This window comes from Aquarana catesbeiana, linkage group LG01 (genome assembly GCF_042186555.1).
Source record: "Aquarana catesbeiana isolate 2022-GZ linkage group LG01, ASM4218655v1, whole genome shotgun sequence".
In the NCBI taxonomy this organism is placed as follows: Eukaryota; Metazoa; Chordata; class Amphibia; order Anura; family Ranidae; genus Aquarana; species Aquarana catesbeiana.
In genome coordinates this window covers 79,783,004-79,806,931 of record NC_133324.1, presented here as the reverse complement: position 1 = coordinate 79,806,931, position 23,928 = coordinate 79,783,004, and the positions used below count along the sequence as shown (strand labels likewise).

At 44.1% G+C, this 23,928-nt stretch overlaps 1 protein-coding gene across 1 annotated transcript in view; it reads left to right on the top strand.

The window, feature by feature from the left end:
* Positions 1 to 23,928, top strand: part of ADAMTS12 (ADAM metallopeptidase with thrombospondin type 1 motif 12) — an 808,982-nt gene that overhangs the window by 503,466 nt on the left and 281,588 nt on the right. Inside the window, exons 7-8 of the mRNA XM_073620835.1 lie at positions 9,601 to 9,750; positions 22,368 to 22,511. Coding sequence (XP_073476936.1) covers positions 9,601 to 9,750; positions 22,368 to 22,511 — 294 coding nt within the window. The remainder of the gene's footprint in view (positions 1 to 9,600; positions 9,751 to 22,367; positions 22,512 to 23,928) is intronic.

The window sequence follows — 23,928 nt, the reverse complement described above, 5'->3', positions numbered from 1 at the left end:
CCTCCCTGGATCACGCACGCTAACCCAGATTCAGGCCTGCCAAGCCTAAATTTACCTACACTACAAAAACCAATGTACAACCTGCACACTAGAGGGTGCTACAATCATATCGATGAAAAACCTGTTTGCACTTTCATTGTTATAAAAGTGTATAATTGAAAACTTTTGAATTGATTCGAACAATGACTTTACCTCAATTACAATAAAAATATTGAACAAGAAAAATATAAATATGTTAATGTTTATCACTAAACGTTGATACTGCTTAATGAAAAATACCAAAAACAATTAATCCATTAAGGCTGTAACTCTATATTTTATTAGATGATACAAGTGCGCCACTGGCAAGGCATTAACTTAACTCATTGTATATATAATGCCCCAAGACTCAACTGATTCATGAAGATCTGTTGTTGCTTATTATACAGACCCATGTATCACTACGCTCATAAATGGAAGCTTTCTCCCAAGGCTCAGTGTGCACGCTGATACTTTGCGCACATTTTAGTACACAAGATGAGTAGCGCTTTACACTTTAAAGAACAATGGCAAATAAGCTCATCAGGATTCAGCAGACCACAAAACATCGATGGAGGTTCTATGTGCTGCCAGAATTAATGACTATGATGCTAAGGAAATCCAATATATTAGATGATCTCATCTTTATTCCTAATACAGTAAACATATTTTCTGATGGAAAGCATATGTTCCAGGAGGAGGTAAATAATGTTATATATTTATAATGAATAGATATCGTCTTGTTTAATACCCAATAGCATTATAAGTACCCCCACAAGGTATTGTTAGAGTTTTGTTATGGTTTAAATAGATAGCTTGGGGCACAATGCCATATTTCCTTTACAAATGTGAACAGTAGGAAGGACACAGAATGTGTTTTATTTATTATTACCTGATTTGAGAAATATTACAAGGGCACCTATTGGTTTAATAATCCTTTCTTACTAATATCTGCATACAGATTGAATGTTCTCAAGTTTGCTTGGTTTCCTCTGTTACGAGTATATTTCTTTTAAAACTGATATTTTAGGGCTCGCTCACACTGGTGTTGCCTCCTCACCACCTGCTTTAACCCCTTGAGCCCTGCACTAGTGCATCACAACCACGTGCAATGCACACAGTTGCGGGGCGGTTGCAGAGCGGCCCATTCACTTGAAAACAACAGGAGGTATATTTCCTGCTAGGGCCGCAAAACAAAGCACCAAGGCCCTGGCATGTATACAACTCTGGCAGGGGCACCTGCAAATAAAGTTGTTGGGTGGTGGTTAGAGGGGTACAACTGTAGCTCAACTGCAGGGTTACCCCCCCCCCCACCTGTTAGTGTGAAAAGCCCTTTTTTATATATATATCATCTTTGCTTTACAAATAAACATTTAATAAATGAATAAGGATTCCTAGAGCACAATAGGTTAGCTAAAGAAACATCACAGTGGTAATGATTTCCTTTCAAGGGTAAGTAAACTGTTGAAAACATTTTTTGAAAGCTTCCCTACTCTTTGTCCCAAGTTTATAGCTGCTCTAACCCACCTTTCTCCTCTTCAGCTTACCTAGTTTTGATATGTTTACCATAGGTGTGCGCAGCCCATTGCATTAGAGTTTGCAGCCCAAATCTCAAACACACGAGTGTGTGTGTGTAAGTACACGGTGCCAGTAGGTCATTGGATGGTGTCAGTTGAGCAGTGGATGTGTCAGTAGGGCAGAGGTTGGTGTTAGTAGGACATTGGATGATGTCAGTAGAGCAGTGGACATGTCAGTAGCACAGTGGATGGTCCCAGTAAGGCAGAGGGTGGTGTCAGTAGAGCAGTGGACATGTCAGTAGCACAGTGGATGGTATCAGAAGGGCAGAGGACAGTGTCAGTAGAGCAATGGAAACGTCGGTAGCACAGTGGATGGTATTAGTAGGGCAAAGGACAGTGTCAGTAGAGCAGTGGACATGTCAGTAGCACAGTGGATGGTATCAGAAGGGCAGAGGACAGTGTCAGTAGAGCAGTGGAAACGTCGGTAGCACAGTGGATGGTATTAGTAGGGCAGAGGACAGTGTCAGTAGAGCAGTGGACATGTCAGTAGCACAGTGGATGGTATCAGTAGGGCAGAGGACGGAGTCAGTAGAGCAGTGAACGGTTTCATTAAAGCAGAGACTGATGTATTTTGGTTTTAATATTGGAGTATAATAAAGATATAGTTTCAAACATGTTTTCTTTAGTCTTTCATTTATGACATTAGGACAATGGGAGAATCAAATAAATATATTTAGCAAAACATCACAAGTGGTTACTGGATCAATTCTAACTTTAGCGGGTAGGGCCTGAGCCTCAGCTCAGCGGAAAGCTGTCTGAGCAGAAAAAGGGAGACCATAGTAGGATGGATCTGGTGGTTCTGCCCCAGACTCGGAGCCCTATCCCAAACAATCTTTCCAGTGAGTAAATTTCTGCACTAACCTATACAAGAACGGGGTGCTGCAGCTCGCAACTAGCCTAAATACCGAAGATATAAACGTATGGATAAATAAAAAAACAAGCGCGCATCCACTACTATTCAGTTAAGAAAAGTGAATAGGTGAAAAATTGAGAAAGTAATACCAAGAAAAGGGTTACAAGTGTTGTATCTCAAAAAAGAACATTCATATAAAATGCCAATAAACAAGAAAATACATATAAAACAATTAGTGAACTGATCAATATAAAAAAGTGATCAAAGAAAGGATTGCATATGCTCAAAAAAATAGTCCATATAAGTGTAATGACCGCGATACGAGACACTGTATATCTTCCAATATTCTAAAGTCAGGAAATAATATCAATGCCACTTACCAGATACGTAGGATCTCATATGATAGAATCATAGATGCCTGTGCACAAGCCTGCTGCTGGGAATACGATCCTCCTGTGGTTCTTTTCAGGGGAAAATAGACCTTCTGTTGCAGCGGGATATCCAATTTTAGAGACTTCCAGACGAGAATCATCCTATATTTTCAAATCGTCCTGGATGGTCTCATTAAATAGAGGATAGAAGAAAGGACTTCATGGTGTAGTATATATAGTTACATAGTAGGTTACATAGTAGGTGAGGTTGAAAAAAGACACACGTCCATCAAGTCCAACCTATGTGTGTGATTATGTGTCAGTATTACCTTACATATCCCTGTATGTTGCGGTCATTCAGGTGATTATCTAATAGTTTCTTGAAGCTATCAATGCTCCCCGCTGAGACCACCGCCTGTGGAAGGGAATTCCACATCCTTACCGCTCTTACAGTAAAGAACCCTCTACGTAGTTTAAGGTTAAACCTCTTTTCTTCTAATTGTAATGAGTGGCCCCGAGTCTTATTAAACTCTCTTCTGCGAAAAAGTTTTATCCCTATTGTGGGGTCACCAGTACAGTATTTGTAAATTGAAATCATATCCCCTCTCAAGCGTCTCTTCTCCAGAGAGAATAAGTTCAACGCTCGCAACCTTTCCTCATAACTAAGATCCTCCAGACCCTTTATTAGCTTTGTTGCCCTTCTTTGTACTCGCTCCATTTCCAGTACATCCTTCCTGAGGACTGGTGCCCAGAACTGGACAGCATACTCCACGTGCGGCCGGACCAGAGTCTTGTAGAGCGGGAGAATTATCGTTTTATCTCTGGAGTTGATCCCCCTTTTAATACATGCCAATATTCTGTTTGCCTTATTAGCAGCAGCTTGGCATTGCATGCCATTGCTGAGCCTATCATCTACTAGGACCCCCAGGTCCTTTTCCATCCTAGATTCCCCCAGAGGTTCTCCCCCCAGTGTATAGATTGCATTCATATTTTTGCCACCCAAATGCATTATTTTACATTTTTCTACATTGAACCTCATTTGCCATGTAGTCGCCCACCCCATTAATTTGTTCAGGTCTTTTTGCAAGGTTTCCACATCCTGCAGAGAAGTTATTGCCCTGCTTAGCTTAGTATCGTCTGCAAATACAGAGATTGAACTGTTTATCCCATCCTCCAGATCGTTTATAAACAAATTAAATAGGATTGGTCCCAGCACAGAACCCTGGGGAACCCCACTACCCACCCCTGACCATTCTGAGTACTCCCCATTTATCACCACCCTCTGAACACGCCCTTGTAGCCAGTTTTCAATCCAGGTACTCACCCTATGGTCCATGCCAACGGACCCTATTTTGTACAGTAAACATTTATGGGGAACTGTGTCAAATGCTTTTGCAAAATCCAGATACACCACGTCTACGGGCCTTCCTTTATCTAGATGGCAACTCACCTCCTCATAGAAGGTTAATAGATTGGTTTGGCAAGAACGATGCTTCATGAATCCATGCTGATTACTGCTAATGATATCGTTCTTATTACTAAAATCTTGTATATAGTCCCTTATCATCCCCTCCAAGATTTTACATACATATCCAAAGAGAATTTATTTTAAAGAATGTAGCAACGCTTACATCCAAGAACTCAAGCTAGCTGACTGTTAGTATGATACCTTGTATGGGGAAACGCGTCAGTTGGAGCACTAGCCCTTGATGTCATCATGCTAACAGTCAGCTGGCTTGAGCCGCTGCTGTTTTTGAAATCTTCTTAACGTGTTCTTGGATGTAAGCGTTGCTACATTTTTAACCACTTCCCGCCCAGCCTATATCAGATTGACGGCTGGGCGGTGGTTCAGTTATCCTGACTGGGCATCATATGACGTCCAGCAGGATAACATGCCACCGCACGCCCGTGGGGGCGCGCATCGTGGCGATCGGTGGAGCGGTGTGTCAGTCTGACACACCGCTCCACCGATCTTGGTAAAGAGCCTCCGGCAGAGGCTCTTTACCATGTGATCAGCCGTGTCCAATCGTGGCTGATCACGATTTCAATAGGAAGAGCCATTGATTGGCTTTTCCTCACTCGCGTCTGACAGACGCGAGTAGAGGAGAGCCGATCAGCGGCTCTCCTGATGGGGGGGTCTGCACTGATTGTTTATCTGCGCAGCCCCCCCTTGGATGCCCGCACTAGACCACCAGGGAAGCCGCCAGGACCACCAGGGAAAGGGGCAACATGTGGATGGCCAGGTATGTACCCCATGGCCATCCACATGTGCCCAATGTGGCCAGTCTGTGCCCAATCTGTGCCAATCAGTGCCCACAAATGGGCACTGATTGGCACCATTATATTTCAGTGATGCCCAGCAATGCCACCCATTAGTGTCATCAGTGCCACCAAATAGGTGTCATCAGTGCCACCCATCAGTGTCCATCGGTGCCACCTGTCAGTGCCCATCAGTGCCCACCTATCAGTGCCCATCCATGCCACCTATCAGTGCCACCCATAAGTACCCATCAGTGCCACCCATAAGTACCCATGAATGCCACCTACGAGTGCCCATCAGTGCCGCCTATGAGTATCCATCAGTGCCGCATACCAGTGCCACCTATCAATGCCCATCATCAGTGCCACCTCATCAGTGCTACCTCATCGGTGCTAATCAGTGCCGCCGTATCAGTGCCCATCAGTGCAGCCATATCAGTGCCCGTCATTAAAGAAGAAAACGTACTTATTTACAAAAAATTTTAAAAGAAACAAAGAAAAACTTGTCTTTTTTTATTTGTTGCGCAAAAAATAAAAAACCACGGAGGTGATCAAATACCACCAAAAGAAAGCTCTATTTGTGGGAACCAAATGAAAAAAAATTTGTTTGGGTACATTGTTGTATGACCGCGCAATTGTCATTCAAATTGCGATAGCGCTGAAAGCTGAAAATTGGCCTGGACAGGAAGGTGTCTAAGTGCCTGGTATTGAAGTGGTTAAAATAAATTCACTTTGGACATACTACACCATGAAGTCCTTTCTTCTATCCTCTACTTAATGAGACCATCCAGGACTATTTGAAAATATAGGATGAGTCTCATCTGGAAGCCTTCTTTCTAAAATTGGCTGCAACAGAAGGAGTATTTTCCCCATATGCAATAGTTTCTTTGATCACTTTTTTTATATTGATCAGTTCACTATTTGATTTATATGTATTTTCTTGTTTATCGGCATTTATGAATGTCCTTTTTTTGAGATACAACACTTGTAACACTTTTTTTGCTATTACTTTCTAAATTTTTCACCTATTCATTGAATTGTAGTGGATGCGCGCTTGTTTTTTTATTTATACAATCTTTCCAGTGCCACAGGAGCTTTAGTCATTGATTATCCTTAAAGTGGTTGTAAACCTCAGACATGAAGTATGAACAAAGCATATCCCTCTATAGCAGCCTTTTTGCCTTGGAGTTTCTTCAGGGGTTCCTTGGCAAAATGCCTAAAAATTACCCAAAAAGGGATACAAGCCAGCAGGTGGATCAAGCCTTTTAGTTACACAAAGCCACAGGTTTTTATTGTGCACCATTTAACCTTCCAGCCACCAGCATAACAACTGATGATGTCATAAGTGTTGATAGGAAGGGTGTTGATCACCTGCACAGCATCCTTATTTGACCCTCCTTTGCCCCTCTCCGTCAGCACTTGTGTCACATTAGCTGAGTGATGGAGAGAAACTGAGGGAGAGGAGAAACACTGGTTTACTAGCATGCAAAAGTGTATTTACTTTGGAAGAATAAATCACCTCTAACTTTTAGTGTCCTACGTGTGGTGATGATGCAGCATTAAGCAAAACGATTAGAATAGTGTTTTACATTTTACAATGCGAAGAAAGGGGAGAATGTATATAACCAATATACTGGGACTTGAGGTGCACCTCCATCCCCAATCTGGATGAAAATTAAAAGGTTTGGGACTTTGAATGAGACAGGTAATAACACAGATGTAAAAGATAAATGACACATTTATTAACAGACCCATAACAACAAGTAGGTACATGCAGAACGCAGCAAAATAGTAAAAAAAAAACAAATACACATAAAATGGAACCATAATAGGACAGTATATATATATATATATATATATATATATATATATAAAAACACATATGCAATATAGGCAAGTATAGTGGGATAACCACATTAGATGGAAATTAAATATGGTAGTGCCATGTATAAAATAGAGGCTGCATCCTGTAAATCTCGATGCGTTTCGTTGATAAATCCGACTCATCAGGAGTGGATGCTGCATAATCTATAAAAAAATATATAAAATAAGAGTAAAGAAGGTATAATGGTCTAGATGGAAGAATATGTTATGAAAAAAAAATATAGAAGAAAATTAATGATCTAGCTCAAAAGACTTAAATCCCATTGGAGGTTCAACCTGAGCGGTACTGGTGTGAGAGGGTCGCCATATGTGTATCTCCTGAGGTGTTGGGATCTGCAAAAACATCGGGCAACACATACGAGTGTCCCCAGAAAAATGAAGGTCATCATGATATAGTAAAAATTGTGCCAACAATTGCCTACAACAGGGTCTGTGAAGTAAGTAAAACATTATTATATGTATCAAATAAGATGGCACTGCTATAAAAGGTGTAGGGCAACCAATATCTAGTGGGAGTTCATAGAAACCCAGAAAGTAGGGTGATTAGACGTGATAGAATATAGTGAATATGGTTTGGTGAAGTAAAGAGTGAAACATGTGCATTGAAGGCATACAAAGTGATACATTTTAGAATGGTGTGCCTTGAGACTGTCCAGAATTTTAAAGGGGGCGTTGACTGAAAAAAAAGGTTGAGAAACACTGCTCTTTAGTGTGTTCTTGTCTCAATTAAGAGCACTAAGTGTCATTTCTGTCTGCTGCTTCATTCCTCTGCTATCTGCATCTGAGTCACTTCAGACAAGTTTCCCTGACACCAAGAGAAAAAAAAGGTGACAGGGGAGGGAGTGCCTGCACACAGCCTGTGATTGACAGCCTCAACTCTGTTCCTGTGTGCTTTGTGAAGGGGTGTGTGTCCCTACCCTCCAATCAGCTCTCAGAGCATTCCTCACTGAGCTCTGTAGAGCGTAATTTCAGCTCTCCATCCCATTTTTTCTGACAGCTCAGACAAGCTTAATAAATTCTGGACTTTGAACAGACATAGAGAAAAGAAAACCACAGATAAACGGGTAAAACTTATGGATTTAGATTTGTATCACATCGGTGTCTGTGTATCACATGAGGCCAGTTACTTCACTGGGTATATGTAAGGGTTTACAACCACTTTAAGACAGAACTAAAAAGGCAGATAGCTCAAAATCAGAGACGCGGTATTGGTAAATGTAGGAACCAGAAATAGAAAGGAAGGGAAAATAAAAATAAGGGGGGAACCAGCTCTATTCTCAGCCTAGGACCTATGCCACCCCATTCCCTCCTTTCAATTCAAATAGAGAACTGTATATAGCATACCCATGGGTTCCAGATCCTTCTAAACGTCTCCTTTTTGTCTCTTAAGATGCTCAATGGTTTTGCATGAAGCATAATCTGGGAAATCTTTTTTTGTCTTAGAGATATCAACCACATTGATTTTCATGCTTTAGCATTGGACTTTTTTTTGTTGCCAGGAGCATATACAACTATAGGCACATACATGTATTTCAATTGTGTGTCAAGCTGTGTGATGAAAATTCAGCTTTAAAGCTTCTCAAGAGATAGTAAAAACACCCAAATCCCAAAGCTACACCTCTTAAAATCCACAGAACAGGCTCCTGTTGCCCATCTCCACTCCAACATGAAAAGTATAAGATGATGAAGAGTTGCACTCTGTAATTAGCTTTTTCTCAATATTTTATTATGTTGACGATAAAGTAGCTCCATACATATAGTCTCCACCCAAATAACGTGACTCCCTAAACGTGTTTCACCCCAGTAGGTTTGCTCACAAGGATATAGGTGAAACGCATTTAGGGAGTGTGGATTTTGAGGTGGACACTATATGTATGTAGCTACTTTATCGTCTGCAGCAAGAATAGGCAACCTCGGCACTCCAGCTGTAGTTAAACTACAAATCCCATCATGCCTCTGCCTCTCGGAGTCATGCCTGTGATTGTCAGGGTCTTGCAATGCCTCATGGAACTTGTAGTTTCACCACAGCTGGAGGACCGAGGTTTCCTACCCCTGGTCTACAGAATAAAATATCAAGAACAAGCTAATTACACAGTGCGGCTCTTCTTATGCTCATGGGCTTGGGCTTTCCATACAAAACTGTTACTGAACTATAAGGAATGTACAGTCGTTTATGGCATTGGGTATCACCACTGAGCATGTTACTTATATATGTCTTTTATGTTTTTATGAATTAAAATGAGCATCATGGAAGTTTATTTTAAATTGTGATCAATTCAATTTATAATTTTATACAATATGTTTTTTTGTCATATTGGTTGCCGTGTAAAATTCCCATAAAGAGGTATACCGGAATATTTTTGGCTAATCAAAGTGCTGATGGCGACTCGGGTTCAACACTGATGTTTTGATCATGGGCTAGGTCAGTGATGGCAAATCTTGGCACCCCAGATGTTTTGGAAATTCATTTCCCATGATGCTCATGCACTCTGCAGTGTAGTTGAGCATTATGGGAAATGTAGTTCCAAAACATCTGGAGTGCCAAGGTTCTCCATCACTGGGCAAGGTTATACCCTTTGAGTGAATTTTTATGAAATGCCTAAAGTGTATCATCCACTATTGATATTTCTTTCCCTAGGAAAGATATCTGTGCAGGAAGGAACAGTCCGTGTGAAACGCTGGGCCTGTCTCACCTCTCCGGTATGTGTCAGCCATTCAGAAGCTGCAACATCAATGAAGACTCAGGTCTGCCTATGGCTTTCACCATTGCACATGAAATTGGACACAGGTAAGGCCAGGTTGTAGATAGGGCTGTATTTTTCATGATATCTGTCACTAGGCCAATTCCCGGTGCTGCAGTGTAAGGAGGTAGTGCCAAGCCTCGGAATATGCAAACTTTTATCATGTTTTATTGATGTTGTTTTCCCCTTCTGTCCATTTCTAGACATTTATGGGTGAACTCATTCCACTAAAGGATAAGGGGATGCAGGGAATGATGAAAGGAGCCTGAAGGCTCTTTATAGTTCAGGAAATATAAAACCTTTTCATCTTTCTCTAATCAGGTGGTTGGTACAGTAGAAATGTAGCTCTGCATATTAAGTACATTGCATGTTCTCTTTTTTTAAGTTTATTATAAAAATACACTTAAAGTTGTAGCGTTACCCCCAAACGATCCGCTTGGTAATTTGGGTTCTCTTTTCTGCCCCTGACTACTAGAACAACATCAGCCCCACTGACACACCTAGTTAAGTAAAAGTTACTGCAAGTACTTCTCAGAACTCGCCTTTAACGCAGCTGTGAATTAGCACCAGGGAATAGACACAAGACCGTTTAGTGATTAATAAACTCAATGTATTGGTATGGGTTAGAATAAATGGTGACACTAGACAGTATAATCACTGTGCGAAGGTAACTTAGAATGCAGTTCTGTACCACTGAACTGGATTTAACACATACATCAGCATAAATCAGGTATAAATAGATGACTCCCGCGAAAATTGAACCTAGGGGACACTGCAGCAAACACCTGGTTAACTGATCCTAAACAGAAAAAAAGGGGGAATGTGTAAATGATGATGTTGCGCTGTGGAAATACTAAAGGTGCACCGAAGGTGCAATAATTACCAAAAAAGGCGTGTGCTAATAATAATCAAACATATAACATAAACTACAAGTTATGAAATAAACAAAACAAAGTGACAAAGTCCATGTGAAAAAAATCAAACAAAGGTGAAAAATCAAACAATGTGATCCCGAAAATAAGTCCGTGACAATATGAAAATATGAAAATATATATTGCATGCAAAGTGAATGCCTCCACCAGTATTGGCAAATAGCCAGTGCTGAAAAAAAAAAAAAAATCTTCAGTGATGACACCTGTGTATCTGCAAGCCTCTCACCTTACTGCCGTAAGGTATACAGCAGGGATCCTCAAACTACGGCCCTCCAGCTGTTGCAGAATTACACATCCCATGAGGCATTGTAAAACTCTGACATTCACAGACATGACTAGGCATGATGGGAATTGTAGTTCCTGAACACCTGGAGGGCCGCAGTTTAAAGACCCCTGGTATACAGCATGAGTTAATCACAGGTGGTAGTATTCAGTAATTCCCTCTTAGTTAGATAGCTTAGTCCTTCTTGAATGGTCTCAATATGCGAGGTTTAAGCATAAAAAAGAAAAAAGCTCATAGCGTGATTCCATAAAAAAGAAAGGGAGGTGGATGTGGCAGACAAAAGTAATTACACTCACTTTTTAAATAAGAGCATAGACAACAATTCACGAGCACCAAGCTCGTATGCTTCAATGCAATCCTGGTAGTGCCTCTTATCCAGAGCCCTTATACTATATGTCTCGGTATATGGGGTTTAAAAATGGGAAAGAGAGATGCCCATAGCGTGATCCTGTTTTAAAAGACAATTTATTATGTAGCAACAAAGTGAAACAAACTCACGTTTTTGCAAATACAAACTGCAACAAACCACGAGCACCAAGCTCGTATCCTTCTGTCAGATGTTGATAGTAGCTATTGCTCCAATCCCGATGCGTGTCGTCACATCACGTGACTTCATCAGTTATTAACAATAGGTAAAAGTTCTGTCCTTAAATAATGTAATCAATTAAATAGACAGCGGACATTTTTCCGTATCAACATCTGACAGAATGATACGAGCTCGGAACTTGTGGTTTGTTGCAGTTTGTATTTGCAAAAACATGAATTTGTTTTACTTTGTTTCTACATAATAGATTGTCTTTTAAAATGGGATCACGCTATGGGCATCTCTCTTTCCCATTTTTAAACCCCATATACCGAGACATATAGTTTAAGGGCTCTGGATAAAAGGCGCTACCAGGATTGCATTGAAGCATACGAGCTTGGTGCTCGTGAATTGTTGTCTATGCTCTTATTTAAAAAGTGAGTGTAATTACTTTTGTCTGCTACATCCACCTCCCTTTCTTTTATATGGAATCACACATGAGCTTTTTTTATTTTTTATGCTTAAACCTACATGCAGCCCATAAAGCCACTATACCCCTAGTGGAATGTGCCGTCACTGCCCCTGGAGGAGCCAAGCCCTTAGCCCTATAAGCTTGCTGGATGGACTGGACGATCCAGGCCGCAATTGTTCTGGTCGAAGTTCGCTTCCCTCTGTTACTGCCGAAGTGCAAGATAAACAGGTAGTCGGAGCGTCTAAAGGAGAACGAAACTTGCAGGTATTCCTTCAGTATTTTGCCTACATCCAGAGGATGAACTTCCGTGGACCCCGGTGTCATGTACCTAGTAGATGAGCCCGAACTGCAGAGGAAGGCCTCTCTTACTACTCCGACTCAAGGCCCCTGGTAGAGTGAACAGGAGGCACAAGAGTGTAGAATAGCATGAGTGCCTGGCAGGATCAACAGCAAGAGATAGTCCAGAAGTCCAGGTGGCACTGTGCAGGGAGTTCAGCAGGCTGAAACTGGAACAGACTGGAACAGCAGACTGGAACAGGAACAGCAGGCTGGAACTGGAACAGCAGGCTGGAACTGGAACAGCAGACTGGAACTGGAACAGTAGACTGCGGGGAGATTGCCACTGGACGAGAACTCAGGAGGGTCAGACAAGCCATGTCATACACAGATAGAAGTATCAGAGCAAGGCAAAGGCAGGGTCACTGGAGCAAGCCGGGTCGCTATCAGGTGGACAGCAGAAGGACCAGAGGAGCAGGCAGAAACAACGTCAAGACAGGCCAGGGTCAGATGCAGACAGATAGCTGGTATAGTCAGAGGCAAGCCGGGTAATATACAGGAACAGGTACAGATATCAAGGAATACACGGGAATGCTGTATAGAGACAGCAAAGTTCCTGTGTGTCAGTCTGGTTTAAATAGCCCGCCTGGCATTAGTGGGCACACGCGTGCGCGTGCGTGCTTGTGCATGCGCATTTATCGATCTCGCACCAACAAGTATAGATTGCCTGTTACTGGCAGAATCTTCCTGACACCCGGGGCCCTGAATGTAGGAAGGACAATTTCTTGGTTCTCATGGAACACTGAAGTGACCTTCGGGTTTGACCTGAGCATAGGAATGAGGACCACCCGGTCCTGGAAGAAAGTCAGGAATGGTTCTTCATGACCCAAGGACCCTATCTCAGAAACCCTATTGGCCAAAGTGATGGCAACTAGGAAGGCGACTTTTGCAGAAAGGTGTTTGACAGAAATCAGATCCTGAGGTACTGAGGCCAGTCAGTGAGTCGAGAACAAGGGGAAGATCCCTATTGGGGAATCTTGGTCTTCTTTGGGGCCTGAGTCTGGTCGGCCCACGGAAAAACTTCCGGATTAGAGGATGAATGGTCCATGATGTTCCAGAGAAGGCCAACAAGGCTGAGACCTGGACCCTGAGGGAGCTGATGGATAGAGACAGATCTAGGCCGGATTGGAGGAAGCTGAGGATATCCTGGGCTCCTGGATCGCTGAATGATCTGCCCATAGAGGATGAGAATTTAACAAACTTGGCCCATATCCTCCCATAGACATTATTTGTGTTTGCCTTTCTCAAGCTCATGAGGGTGGAAATCACTCTTGAAGTGCACCTGAGAGATTCCAGCCTCTCCCTCTCAAGAACCAGACCATCAGTTTCAGTAACACCGGGCAAGGGTGTAGGACTGTCCCCTGAGAAAGAAGGTCCGGCCTGAGAGGAAGAGGCACCGGGTCACGGAAGCTGAGCTGGGCCAGGAAGGGAAATCATGACCTGTTCGGCCAGTAAGGTGCTATCACCACCACCTCAACTGCTTTCGCCTGGAGTCTCTGTAAAAACCTGAAGATGATCAGGAGTGGAGGAAAGGCGTATGCCCTGTTGAAGTTCCACTGATCTGTCAGAGCATCTACTCTGAAGGCCTGGCTGCAAGGGCCCCGAGTGTAATACTTCTTAATCTTGGAGTTGCAGGGGGATGCAAATATGTCTACTTCGGGATTGACTCCCAAGGACAGGATTCATTCGAATGTCTGCACATGAAGAGACCACTTGTTGTCTAACTGTGCGCGAGACAGGAAGTCCGCTTGGACGTTCTGGACTCCGGGGATGAAGACCGCTAAAATATTGGCCAGGTTTTTCCGAGCCCAGGACATGATGGGCTCGACTTCTTGGAGCAGGGTTGAGCTCCGAGTGCCCCCTTGCCTCTTCACATAGGAGACCGCTGTGGTGTTGTCCATTCTCAGTAAAACTGAAGGGCACACCAGGCTGCCCATAGTTCCAGGACGTTTGAGCCCCAGTTGTGAAGACAGGCATCCCATCTGCCTTGTGCAAGTTCTGACTTGCAGAAGGCCTCCCATCCAGCACCGCTGGCATCGGTCATGACCGTGACCCACGAAACAGGAGCAATGGAGTGGCAGGTGAGCACATTTTTGTGCTGAAGCCACCACAAAAGGCTGTTCCTCATCACTGATGTTATGTGAATGGATTGATTGTCGTCCCCTGAGTTCCATTGCTGGAGAAACCCAGAAACCTCTGGAAAGGGCGTAACCTCTAAAGAGACCATTTGACCATGGGGGTCATAGAAAGCATCATGCCGATAACTTTCAGGCACTGTGAGGCCCTCAGGCGTGAGGAGTTCAGGGCCCGTGAAATTCTTTCTCGAATGACTGGGATCTTCTCTACTGGGAGAGAGATGGTACTTACCACCATGTCGAACTGAGCCCCTAAGTATATCAGACGCTGGACTGGTTTCAAATGGCTTTTCTCCAGGTTTAGGAGCCAACCAAATTCTAGCAGTGTGGCGATAACCTGCTCCCTGTGGATCAACAGCTGCTCCCTGTCCTGGGATATTAGCAAGAGGTCAACGAGATAGTGGTACAAGCGTATTCCTTTCGTTCTGATGAGGGCCACCATGGCCAGAAGAATTTTGGAAAAGACTCAAGGTGAGGGTGTCAACCCAAAAAGGAGGCAGGTAAACTGTAGTTGTTACTGCCCGACCCTGAGCCAGAGGTATTTGCGGAATTCTTCTGCCGCAGGCACGTGAAGATAGGCATCTTTTAAGTTGATTGAGATCAGCCAAATTGCCTGGCTTGCTGGATGGTAGACAGAGCCTCCATTTTGAATCTTTTGTATTTTATAAACTTGTTTAGGTAAGTTTGGTCTATCAAGGGGTGCCATGCACCGTTTTTCTTCTGCACTAGGAAGAGAGGGGAGTATGACCCGTGGAACTCTTCGCCTTTTGTGCTAGCAGTGAATCCACATAGGACAGTAACACCTGCTTCTTTTCTTCTGACTGTGGTAGCAGGTAGAAATAAATCTGGGGGGAGGAGTACTGGTGAGGGACCATGTGTGGCCTATGGAGAATGTCCTGATGGTCCAGTAGTCCAAGATGGAGGCCACCCAGACGTGCCAGAAGAGAAGCAGGCACGCCCCCACCCGACCCACCTGAGTGGGCCCAATCTCAAAACGACTTAGCCGGCTCTCGTCTACTGGATGCCTGGCTTTTAGTGGGCTTTTGGAAGGATGCCTGGCCTCTGCTCCAATTCCTTCTAAAGTCTCCGCCCACCCTATAGGAGCGTGCAGACGCCTGTCCTGGGGCAGGAAGCCTGACTTCCCACCCGTGGCCCAGGCTATGGTGCTGCCCAGCCTGTTGCCGAACAACGAGGGCCTCTCAAAGGGGATCCTACACCAGGCTTGTTTGAATGCTGGATTGGCGAGCCAAGGGCGCAACCATAAAGCCGCTTAGCCATGACCAAGGACAGCATAGTCCGGGCCAACAGGTGGATAAGGTTGATCAAATCCTCCCCCAGGAAGGCCACTGCCAGCTTCAATTCCTGGACTGCCTAGCCCCTGGCCAGTTCTTCTGAGACTCCTCTGAGCATGGAGTCCACGTTCTCTGTCCAGGCCTCCATGGCCTTGGACATGGCCACGAGGGCCAAGGCGGGTTTGCAAGCCATACCGGCTAGCCTGTTAAGGTCTTGGCCTATTCTCCTCCTCTCACTTCCTTTGCCTTGAAGGGGTATAATCTGGAGGTTTTACTTGACATAGAAGTCTTTTTATCTACCTTGCTCCACTCCTCGTCAATGGTATCCTTCATTTCGGAAAGGAGCAGATTATTGGAATGCCCCTTCCCCAGATGTTTAAAGAACTTCCTCTGCTTAGCCTGGGGAGTGGAAGGATCTTCCCTAAGGGCTTCTTTGACCACTTTAATTAGTGGTGAAACAAGGGCGAAGTCGAAGCCTCCGACAAATTTGTCTCCCTCCAACTCACTGTCCAAAGACCCGGGGGAAGCATGATAAGGCTGGGATGGGCCTCGTCAGCCAGGGAGTCAGATAGAGTGGTGGACTGGCTCCACATGCGGGATGTACCCCACTCCTTGAGGGATTGCTGCATCACATGCTTAACTAGTTATTCCATATGTTGGCTTTCAGCCTCTTTTCCCCGACTGCCTTGGCATAACAAGGGTCACATAAGGACTTGCCCTCCGGGACTCGGGTCGAACATCCCCAGCAGGCTCTGCGATCAGATCGGCTGTCTTAGTGGTGGATGCGATGCCTGGAGGAGGAATGGGAGCATCTCCTCTGTTGATGGGTCCTAGACGGAGAGTCACGTCTGAACCTGCATGAGGAAGGTTAACGTTGGGGCCTTGCAAGGTCAATGTCGTCATGGACAGTAAACTGGCGGTCCAACCTTGAAGAGCTAAAAAGGAGAAGGGCAGAAAACATGACTTTAGAGGATATGTCCATTCCCCCGGTGGACCTAGCCCCCCATCTCACACCCCACGTACCTAGAGCGTGAGGGCTGGCTGCACGGAGGCGGTGACCTGTCTATGGCACCCTGGCGGATGGATAGGTGACAATCCTGCAGCCTTGTAGGAACACCCACATGTCCTAGGAGAAAGGAGTACAAATAGCAGTGCAGCTTCCCCTTTAAGAGCCATTTCAGCCCCCCCTCCTACACCATAGCCCCAGGCTGGAACTTACCTTGACCTGAGAGCCTGGCACCTGGAGGAGCTGTCGCAAGCTGCCCACAGAAATTCCCAATATGACAGCGGCTCACAGGGATTTAAATATCTCCGCCATAATGACATCACCGTCGCGTCCAGTCTGTGCCCGCGCAGTGGCAACCTGCCGTAGAGCGTTGTACTGTGCATGTGCGAAACCAAGCCTCCATTTTGTCTGCGCAGAAGCGAGCCGGAGCCGCAACCCAGAAGGGGGAGCCGTGCCCAGGCACCATAGAGGATAAACAAAGAACAGCGAGAAGGGGGAAAAAGAAAAAAGGCACATGAGGGGAGACAGACAAGGGGGCATATATACAAAAGCTACTGCCATTGAGGGATCTTCAGACCTGCCAGCTGATCCATCATGCCTGGGCACACAAAGGCTGTCCCCACCACAGGACACAGAGACCTGGAGCCACGCACCCGTCCATGGCTTAGAGCTGGAGGTGTGCCTCTGTGTGTCTGTATAAATCCAGGAAGTGAACAGGTTCAGCTGCCCACAGTTAAAATGGTTGCAGCCAGACTCAGTGGAGGGGGATTTCTGCAGAATATTTGGCAAGTACAGAATCACAGTATATATAAAATAATATGCAAAGTGGCTGGAGGGAATCTTCAGAATGGAAAAGATGTTTTTATTACAAATTATGTGAGCAGACTGCAGTTCCTCTTTAACCTATCAGTATGGTTTTGCATTGTGGGTGGAAAGGAAACACATAAAAACCCATGACACGTAACTGACACCAGTCAGCTGAAGATCAGCAATCACCATCACTGGTTTTTCTTTTACACGATTGGCTGACTGGCTGCCTCTCGTTCTTCTCTGTGACTAACGTTCATTAAATTGGGACGAAAAACAAATAATTTATAGCACTTAGTGAAAATATAGTTGGTGACTTCTGATTGGATAGCCCAATTGCGAAACTATTTATATATGCGCTAATGTTATTTCCATGGGCTTAAAAATATATCACGTATTCCAGGATATTAATACGACTAATCTAATAAAATGCCCATAAATTAGTGTTGGATATTCAAACTTACTTCAAAATTTAAATTAATTAATTCAGAAAAGCATAACTAATCAAAAACATACATCGTTTTTCCCCCCATATTTGCTTTTTTTTCTCCATTTAATCCATTCTTGACACAAAGTCACAGAAGGTAATGACATGGTTGTCGCTATATTTTAGTGTACTGTTTTTAAGGATAAGTGCGCTTACCATATATTTATCCTGCACTTATTCCCCTTCCTTCACACTTTCAGCATATATTTTCATTATCTACGGCTGCTGTCTGAACTTTGTACCTCAAAGAGTCTGCAAAAACCTTTCAAGCTGTATTCGCACTTGTGCACCATGTTGTCATTATTGTCTATGGGAGACACATCTTTTAGGCTGGGTTCACACTAGTGCGAATTGGATGTGGTTTTCCCCGCATCCAATTCTCATTACAGGAGACTGTGACCGGCTCTCAATGGAGCCGACCACACATCTCTGTAGCCGCCGCAAAGCGGATTGCACAGGAGTCCTGTGCATCTTTGGCTCTGTTTCAGGTCCGAATTCAGGTAAAAAAATTGGGCCTGATTCATCCCTGAAACGGAGAATAGGGACGCACCAGACCCCTGCTGTGAGCTGCAGCCTGGAACTACTTGTGTGTTGTGGTACAGTAGTTAAAATTGCAAAGGCTTAGGTGCATAAGGTTTTTTTCCTTTACAAAAGAAAACAGACTGCCTTAACGCAAGGCACATTCTTACTCACAAAACTGCACATTAGGCTCCTCCCACATGGTGCGGGAAGGGGATCTGTCCACTCTCCAGATGGTTGATCTGTGTCACCTCTACTTATGCAGACAAATACACAGCCTGTTCTCCTCTTTGGGTGTTCGCATGCAAACAGACCACCTCTCCGTTTACACCTGACTGTGATCTAATCCAATCCACTAGACCAGGGACATCAAACTCAATTTTGATCATGGGCCATATCAGTATTATGGCTGCCCTCAAAGGGCAGGTTGTATCTGTAAGACTAGATGCTAGATGTCCAGAGCACCCCCACCATCAGAAGTCAAGAACCCCCCACCATCAGAAGTCAATTTCTTACATCACAGTGCACCCTCCATACCTTGTGCTGCTGCCAGGAAGAAGCTGGGGGCAGAGCTGGGAAGCACAAAGTGCATGGTCTGGAGGAGGACCAGAGGAGGGCTGGAGTCAGCTGTCAGAGTCTGCTGAATGCTGAGACCAGGGGAGGCAGAGACTAGGAGGTACTGCAGCTGCAAGGAAAAGTGCAGGATCTGGTGGAGGAGTTCTCTCCTCCTCTTTGCTCCTGACTACTGGGACAAGGTGAGCGCAGAGAGGAGGGGGATGTCACAGCTGCAGGAGAGGTGCAAGAGCCACATGAAATGGCCTGGAAGGTCGGGTTCGGCCCCCTCGGGCCTTGTGTTTGACACATGTTTACTAGACAGATCAGGTTGGATGTAGGTTGGTGTAAATTACAGATGTTATTGAACAAACTGGAGCAGATGCAAATATGAATAAAGTAAGAACACATAACATGTACAACAATAGAACAGTCTATCTGAGCTCATGGTAGATGTAATAGTTACTGGATGTGGTAGAAAGTCCAAAGATGGATGATCTTCACCACGTGTTCCAAGATGGTAACTGGGTTTACCAGGATGCTCCTGTTTTCCTCTTCTGCTAAGATAAGGATTATCAGCTGTTCTATATATGCAAAAATACCCTTGGACAGAAATCCCATGTCAAAGTCCAGGGCCACATGAAGGGGGTCTCACTCTGAATTTATGTGTGGAGCACTAAATGCAGCACTAAGAGTGACATTGCATTCTTTGGTTTTGTAATGAAAGAAATCTTAAGAAATCTTGTTCACAAGATGTGTATAGAAACCAAGTGATTGGGCTATTGAAGTTTGAGTGGGGGTGTGTTTGATCTATGACTGGGTCCATACTGCTGTCCAGTACCCTGACATAACCATTTCTTTCCACCCACTGGCAAACAAATTATGAAATATTTTTGTGCCCTGTGTCCTCTTGTAGCACTATCCCTGTAGGGGCCGCTGATATTTACTGGTTCCTCCCTAACAAGCAGAGGCTCCAATAAACAGTAAAACTAAGGGCCAGTTTACTGCCTTTCAAACTTTAGTGGGGCCAGACTGTGGCCAGTGGAAGTAGAAAATGCCCTGGCATTGGTGGGAGTAAACAATGCCATAGGTTTTGTGGTCGGTGGGAGTAATAAAATTACATCATTGGTGTCAGTGTGAGGAATAGTGCCCTACTGTTGGTGTCAGAGGGAGGAATAGTCCTCCTTCTTTGGTGTCAATGGAAAGAATAGTGCCTTGTATCAATAGAAGGAATAGTGCCTTGTATCATTGGAAGGAATAGTGCCCCAAGGGCCGGATAAGAGCAAGCAACTTGGACCACAGTTTGAAAACCCTTGGTCTAGAGGATCTTTTTGGTGTTTTATTGCTTGGGGAACTTCAACAGGAGAGAGGGGCTTAGTCATGGGATACTCCAAAATGATTAGCACATAGTAGTTATTAGACATTCTTCCCCTTAGGTGACATAAATGTTGGACAGTCTAAAGTTGAAGACCATGGGACCAGTCCTTTTGGTATCTGATTACCTTGCACCAGTGCACAAACTTCGCTACCCAGTGCAGCTTCCATTACACTACCCAGTCACAGGGATCACTTTAAGGTTACTACTAACAAGTACCCAGGACAGCTGCCACCTTCTAGCTTCCTACATACGATCCAATGAGTAAGACGGTACCTCTCAGGACAAGATCCCTTGTGGTGAGGTTCTGCAATCAGCTCCAGTCCAGCTCTGGCACTGCTGAGTCCACAAAAGCAGCTGTTCAGTTCAAGGGCAGCCTGAGGGTGGCATCCCCTCTGATTCTAGAACCCTCCTGGGGGGAAGGAACCCCACTCTCCAGTATCTTAAAATATTTATCTCTATTTCAGCCCCCTACTGGACACTCCTCTCCAGGGAGTGGCTGTAATCTGCTAAAAACTCAGGTTGGTTGTTTTGAATCTCCCATCCCAAGCTCTGGAAGCCTCTGGAGGCAGAGGGAAGCAATCAAACTCCTAGCCTGTGGGACCCTGAACAGGCCAAAACAAACAATTACTGCCCCCCTGATTACAAAAGAAGCCAAGAACTACATTTACTTAGCATCCTATGCTAGGAGGGTGCTACATCCTATTGGGTTGTTCATACTAATCTGCTTAGTTTGGCGACAGGCATAGCTTATCTGAAGAGGTGATCTTGACTTGCCAGCTGTTCTGGTGGTGGGGAAGGTAACCATTTTCAGGGTTTCAAATGGCACTAAAGAATTGGTAGGAAACAAAACACTAGTACTACCCACTGCAACTACACTTGAGGAATATGTTGTACTATTATTATTATTATTATACAGGATTTATATAGCGCCAACAGTTTACGTAGCGCTTTACAACTTGAGGGTAGACAAATGTAGTACAAATACAATACACTTTAAGACAGTAGGAATCAGAGGGCCCTGCTCCTTAGAGCTACTATGAAGGCATATACACTATATTACCAAAAGTATCAGGACACCTGTTTTTTTACGCATTTGAACTTTAATGGCATCCCAGTCTTATGCCCCATACACACGGTCGGATTTTCCGACGGAAAATGTGTGATAGGACCTTGTTGTCGGAAATTCCGACCGTGTGTACACCAATCCGACGGACAAAGTGCCACGCATGCTCAGAATAAATAAAGAGATGAAAGCTATTAGCCACTGCCCCGTTTATAGTCCTGACGTACGTGTTTTACGTCACCGTGTTTAGAACGATCGGATTTTCCGACAACTTTGTGTGACCGTGTGTATGCAAGACAAGTTTGAGCCAACATCCGTCGGAAAAAATCCTAGGATTTTGTTGTTGGAATGTCCGAACAAAGTCCGACCGTGTGTACGGGGCATTAGTCCGTAGGGTTCAATATTGAGTTGGCCCACCCTTTGCAGCTATAGCAGCTTCAACTCTTTTGGGAAGGCTGTGTACAAGGTTTAGGAGTGTGTCTATGGGAATGTTTGACCATTCTTCCAGTATCGTTAGTTAGGTAGTATCTGCTCTTAACTTAATAAACTTGAAATCCTTGTAAAACAGAGCTCATATAGGTTTAGCGAGAAGCAGCACAAGGAGGCATCAGTTGAGTTCAGTCACAGGCTGGGGGAGGGACAAGACCTGTAGGTGCTACTGAACAGCAGCAGAGAAATTTCAGGTCTCCTCTCCTGCCAGACAGTGTGTTGTGTGGCAGAGCTATGTAAGTCTCAGAACTGGATAGACAGAAATACAAATCCTTTGTCAGGTAAGATCGTATATACTGTATGGATTTCATTTGTGTATTTACCTGTTTGCCTGGCGTTCAGCTTCAATAGTTCTGCTTACAAGTAATGTGCACTGTTATTTTCTGGCAGCTTTGGGATCCAGCATGACGGACAAGGAAATGATTGTGAATTCATCGGAGGACATCCATATATTATGTCCCGGCAATTGCAGTATGACACATCACCACTGATATGGTCGCCCTGCAGTAAGGAATACATCACACGTTTTTTAGAGTGAGTGAGTTCTGTTCTACTTTGCTGATGTTACCTGCGCTTTCATAACAAGCATTAAAAATAGATACTATTCTATTCTGAATCTTCTCAGCATTGTTCTCAGCTGTCTGGAGACTACAAACTTCTTCCCCTCATGCTATGGAGATGGGGAGAGCTGATGTCATAAAACACTACCTGTCCTATGGTGGCAATGCTGCTTCTTCATAGATACAATACAGTGAATGGTTCCGGCCACCCTAGGATAGAAAGAATATTACTAGCACGATCACCAGGTGAAAATAAGGAAACAAAGCCAGCCTCCACATCTGAGGACTGCAAAGCTACAATATATTATATTTATGTTGTTGGATTTCGATTCTAAACTTCCCCCCGCTAGACATGATATGGCGTCATTTACTGTGAGTGGAGATATCTGAATGATGCCTGCAGCTACAGGTATTATCCAGATATCCTTTTTTTATCAGCGAGCGTTTCTTTACAGTGTAAAAGCCATCTTGGCCATCTTTCTTCATCTTACAATAGAGCTGGCCATGGACTAGATGGTCCCCGGCCATCTCTTTGACCCTCGGCGGCCGGAAGTGAGGTTATGACGTCACTTCCGGCTCTGGCAGATGTAAACACTGCCTGTTTTTTTTTGCTGTAAAGCCTGAGGTCGATTTTTATATATATATTATATATATATATATATATATATATATATATATATATATATATATATATATATATAAACTCAGGCTTTCCAGCATAGAGGAGAGAAGATTTTTAAAGGAGTTGTAAAGTCAGAAGGTTTTTTTATTTTAATGCATTCTGTGCATTAAGATAAAAAGTCTTTTGTGTGTAGCAGGCTCCACAGCACCTCCTAATACTCCACGAGTCCCTCGGCTATCTGGGACTCTCCTCCTAAATTGGCTGAGACACAGCAGCTGTGCCATTGGCTCCCACGGCTGTCAATCAAAGTCAGTTAGCCAATCAGGAGGGAGAGGTGGCGGGGCAGAACAGCAGCTCCGTGTCTCGGTTCAGGTGTCCCCCATAGCAAGCTGCTTGCTGTGGGGGCACTCGACAGGAGGGAGGGGCCAGGAGCAGCGAAGAGGGACCCGAGAACAGGAGTATTAGGGCTGCTCTGTGCAAAACCAACTGCACAGAGGCGGTAAGTATAAGATGTTTGTTATTTTAAAAAAGAACAAAAAGTACTGTAGTTTGACACCATTCACCATAATTTACTCGGCATAACATCATCTTTTATATTGTACCAAAAATTGGGTTATCTATTGTGTTTTCTTGCATTAAAATTAATTAAAGTGTATTTTTTCCCAAAAAATTGCTTTTGAAAAATTGCTGCGCAAATACTGTATGACATAAAAAATTGTATTTACCGCCATTTTATTTCCTATGGTCTATGTTAAAAAAAATATATACA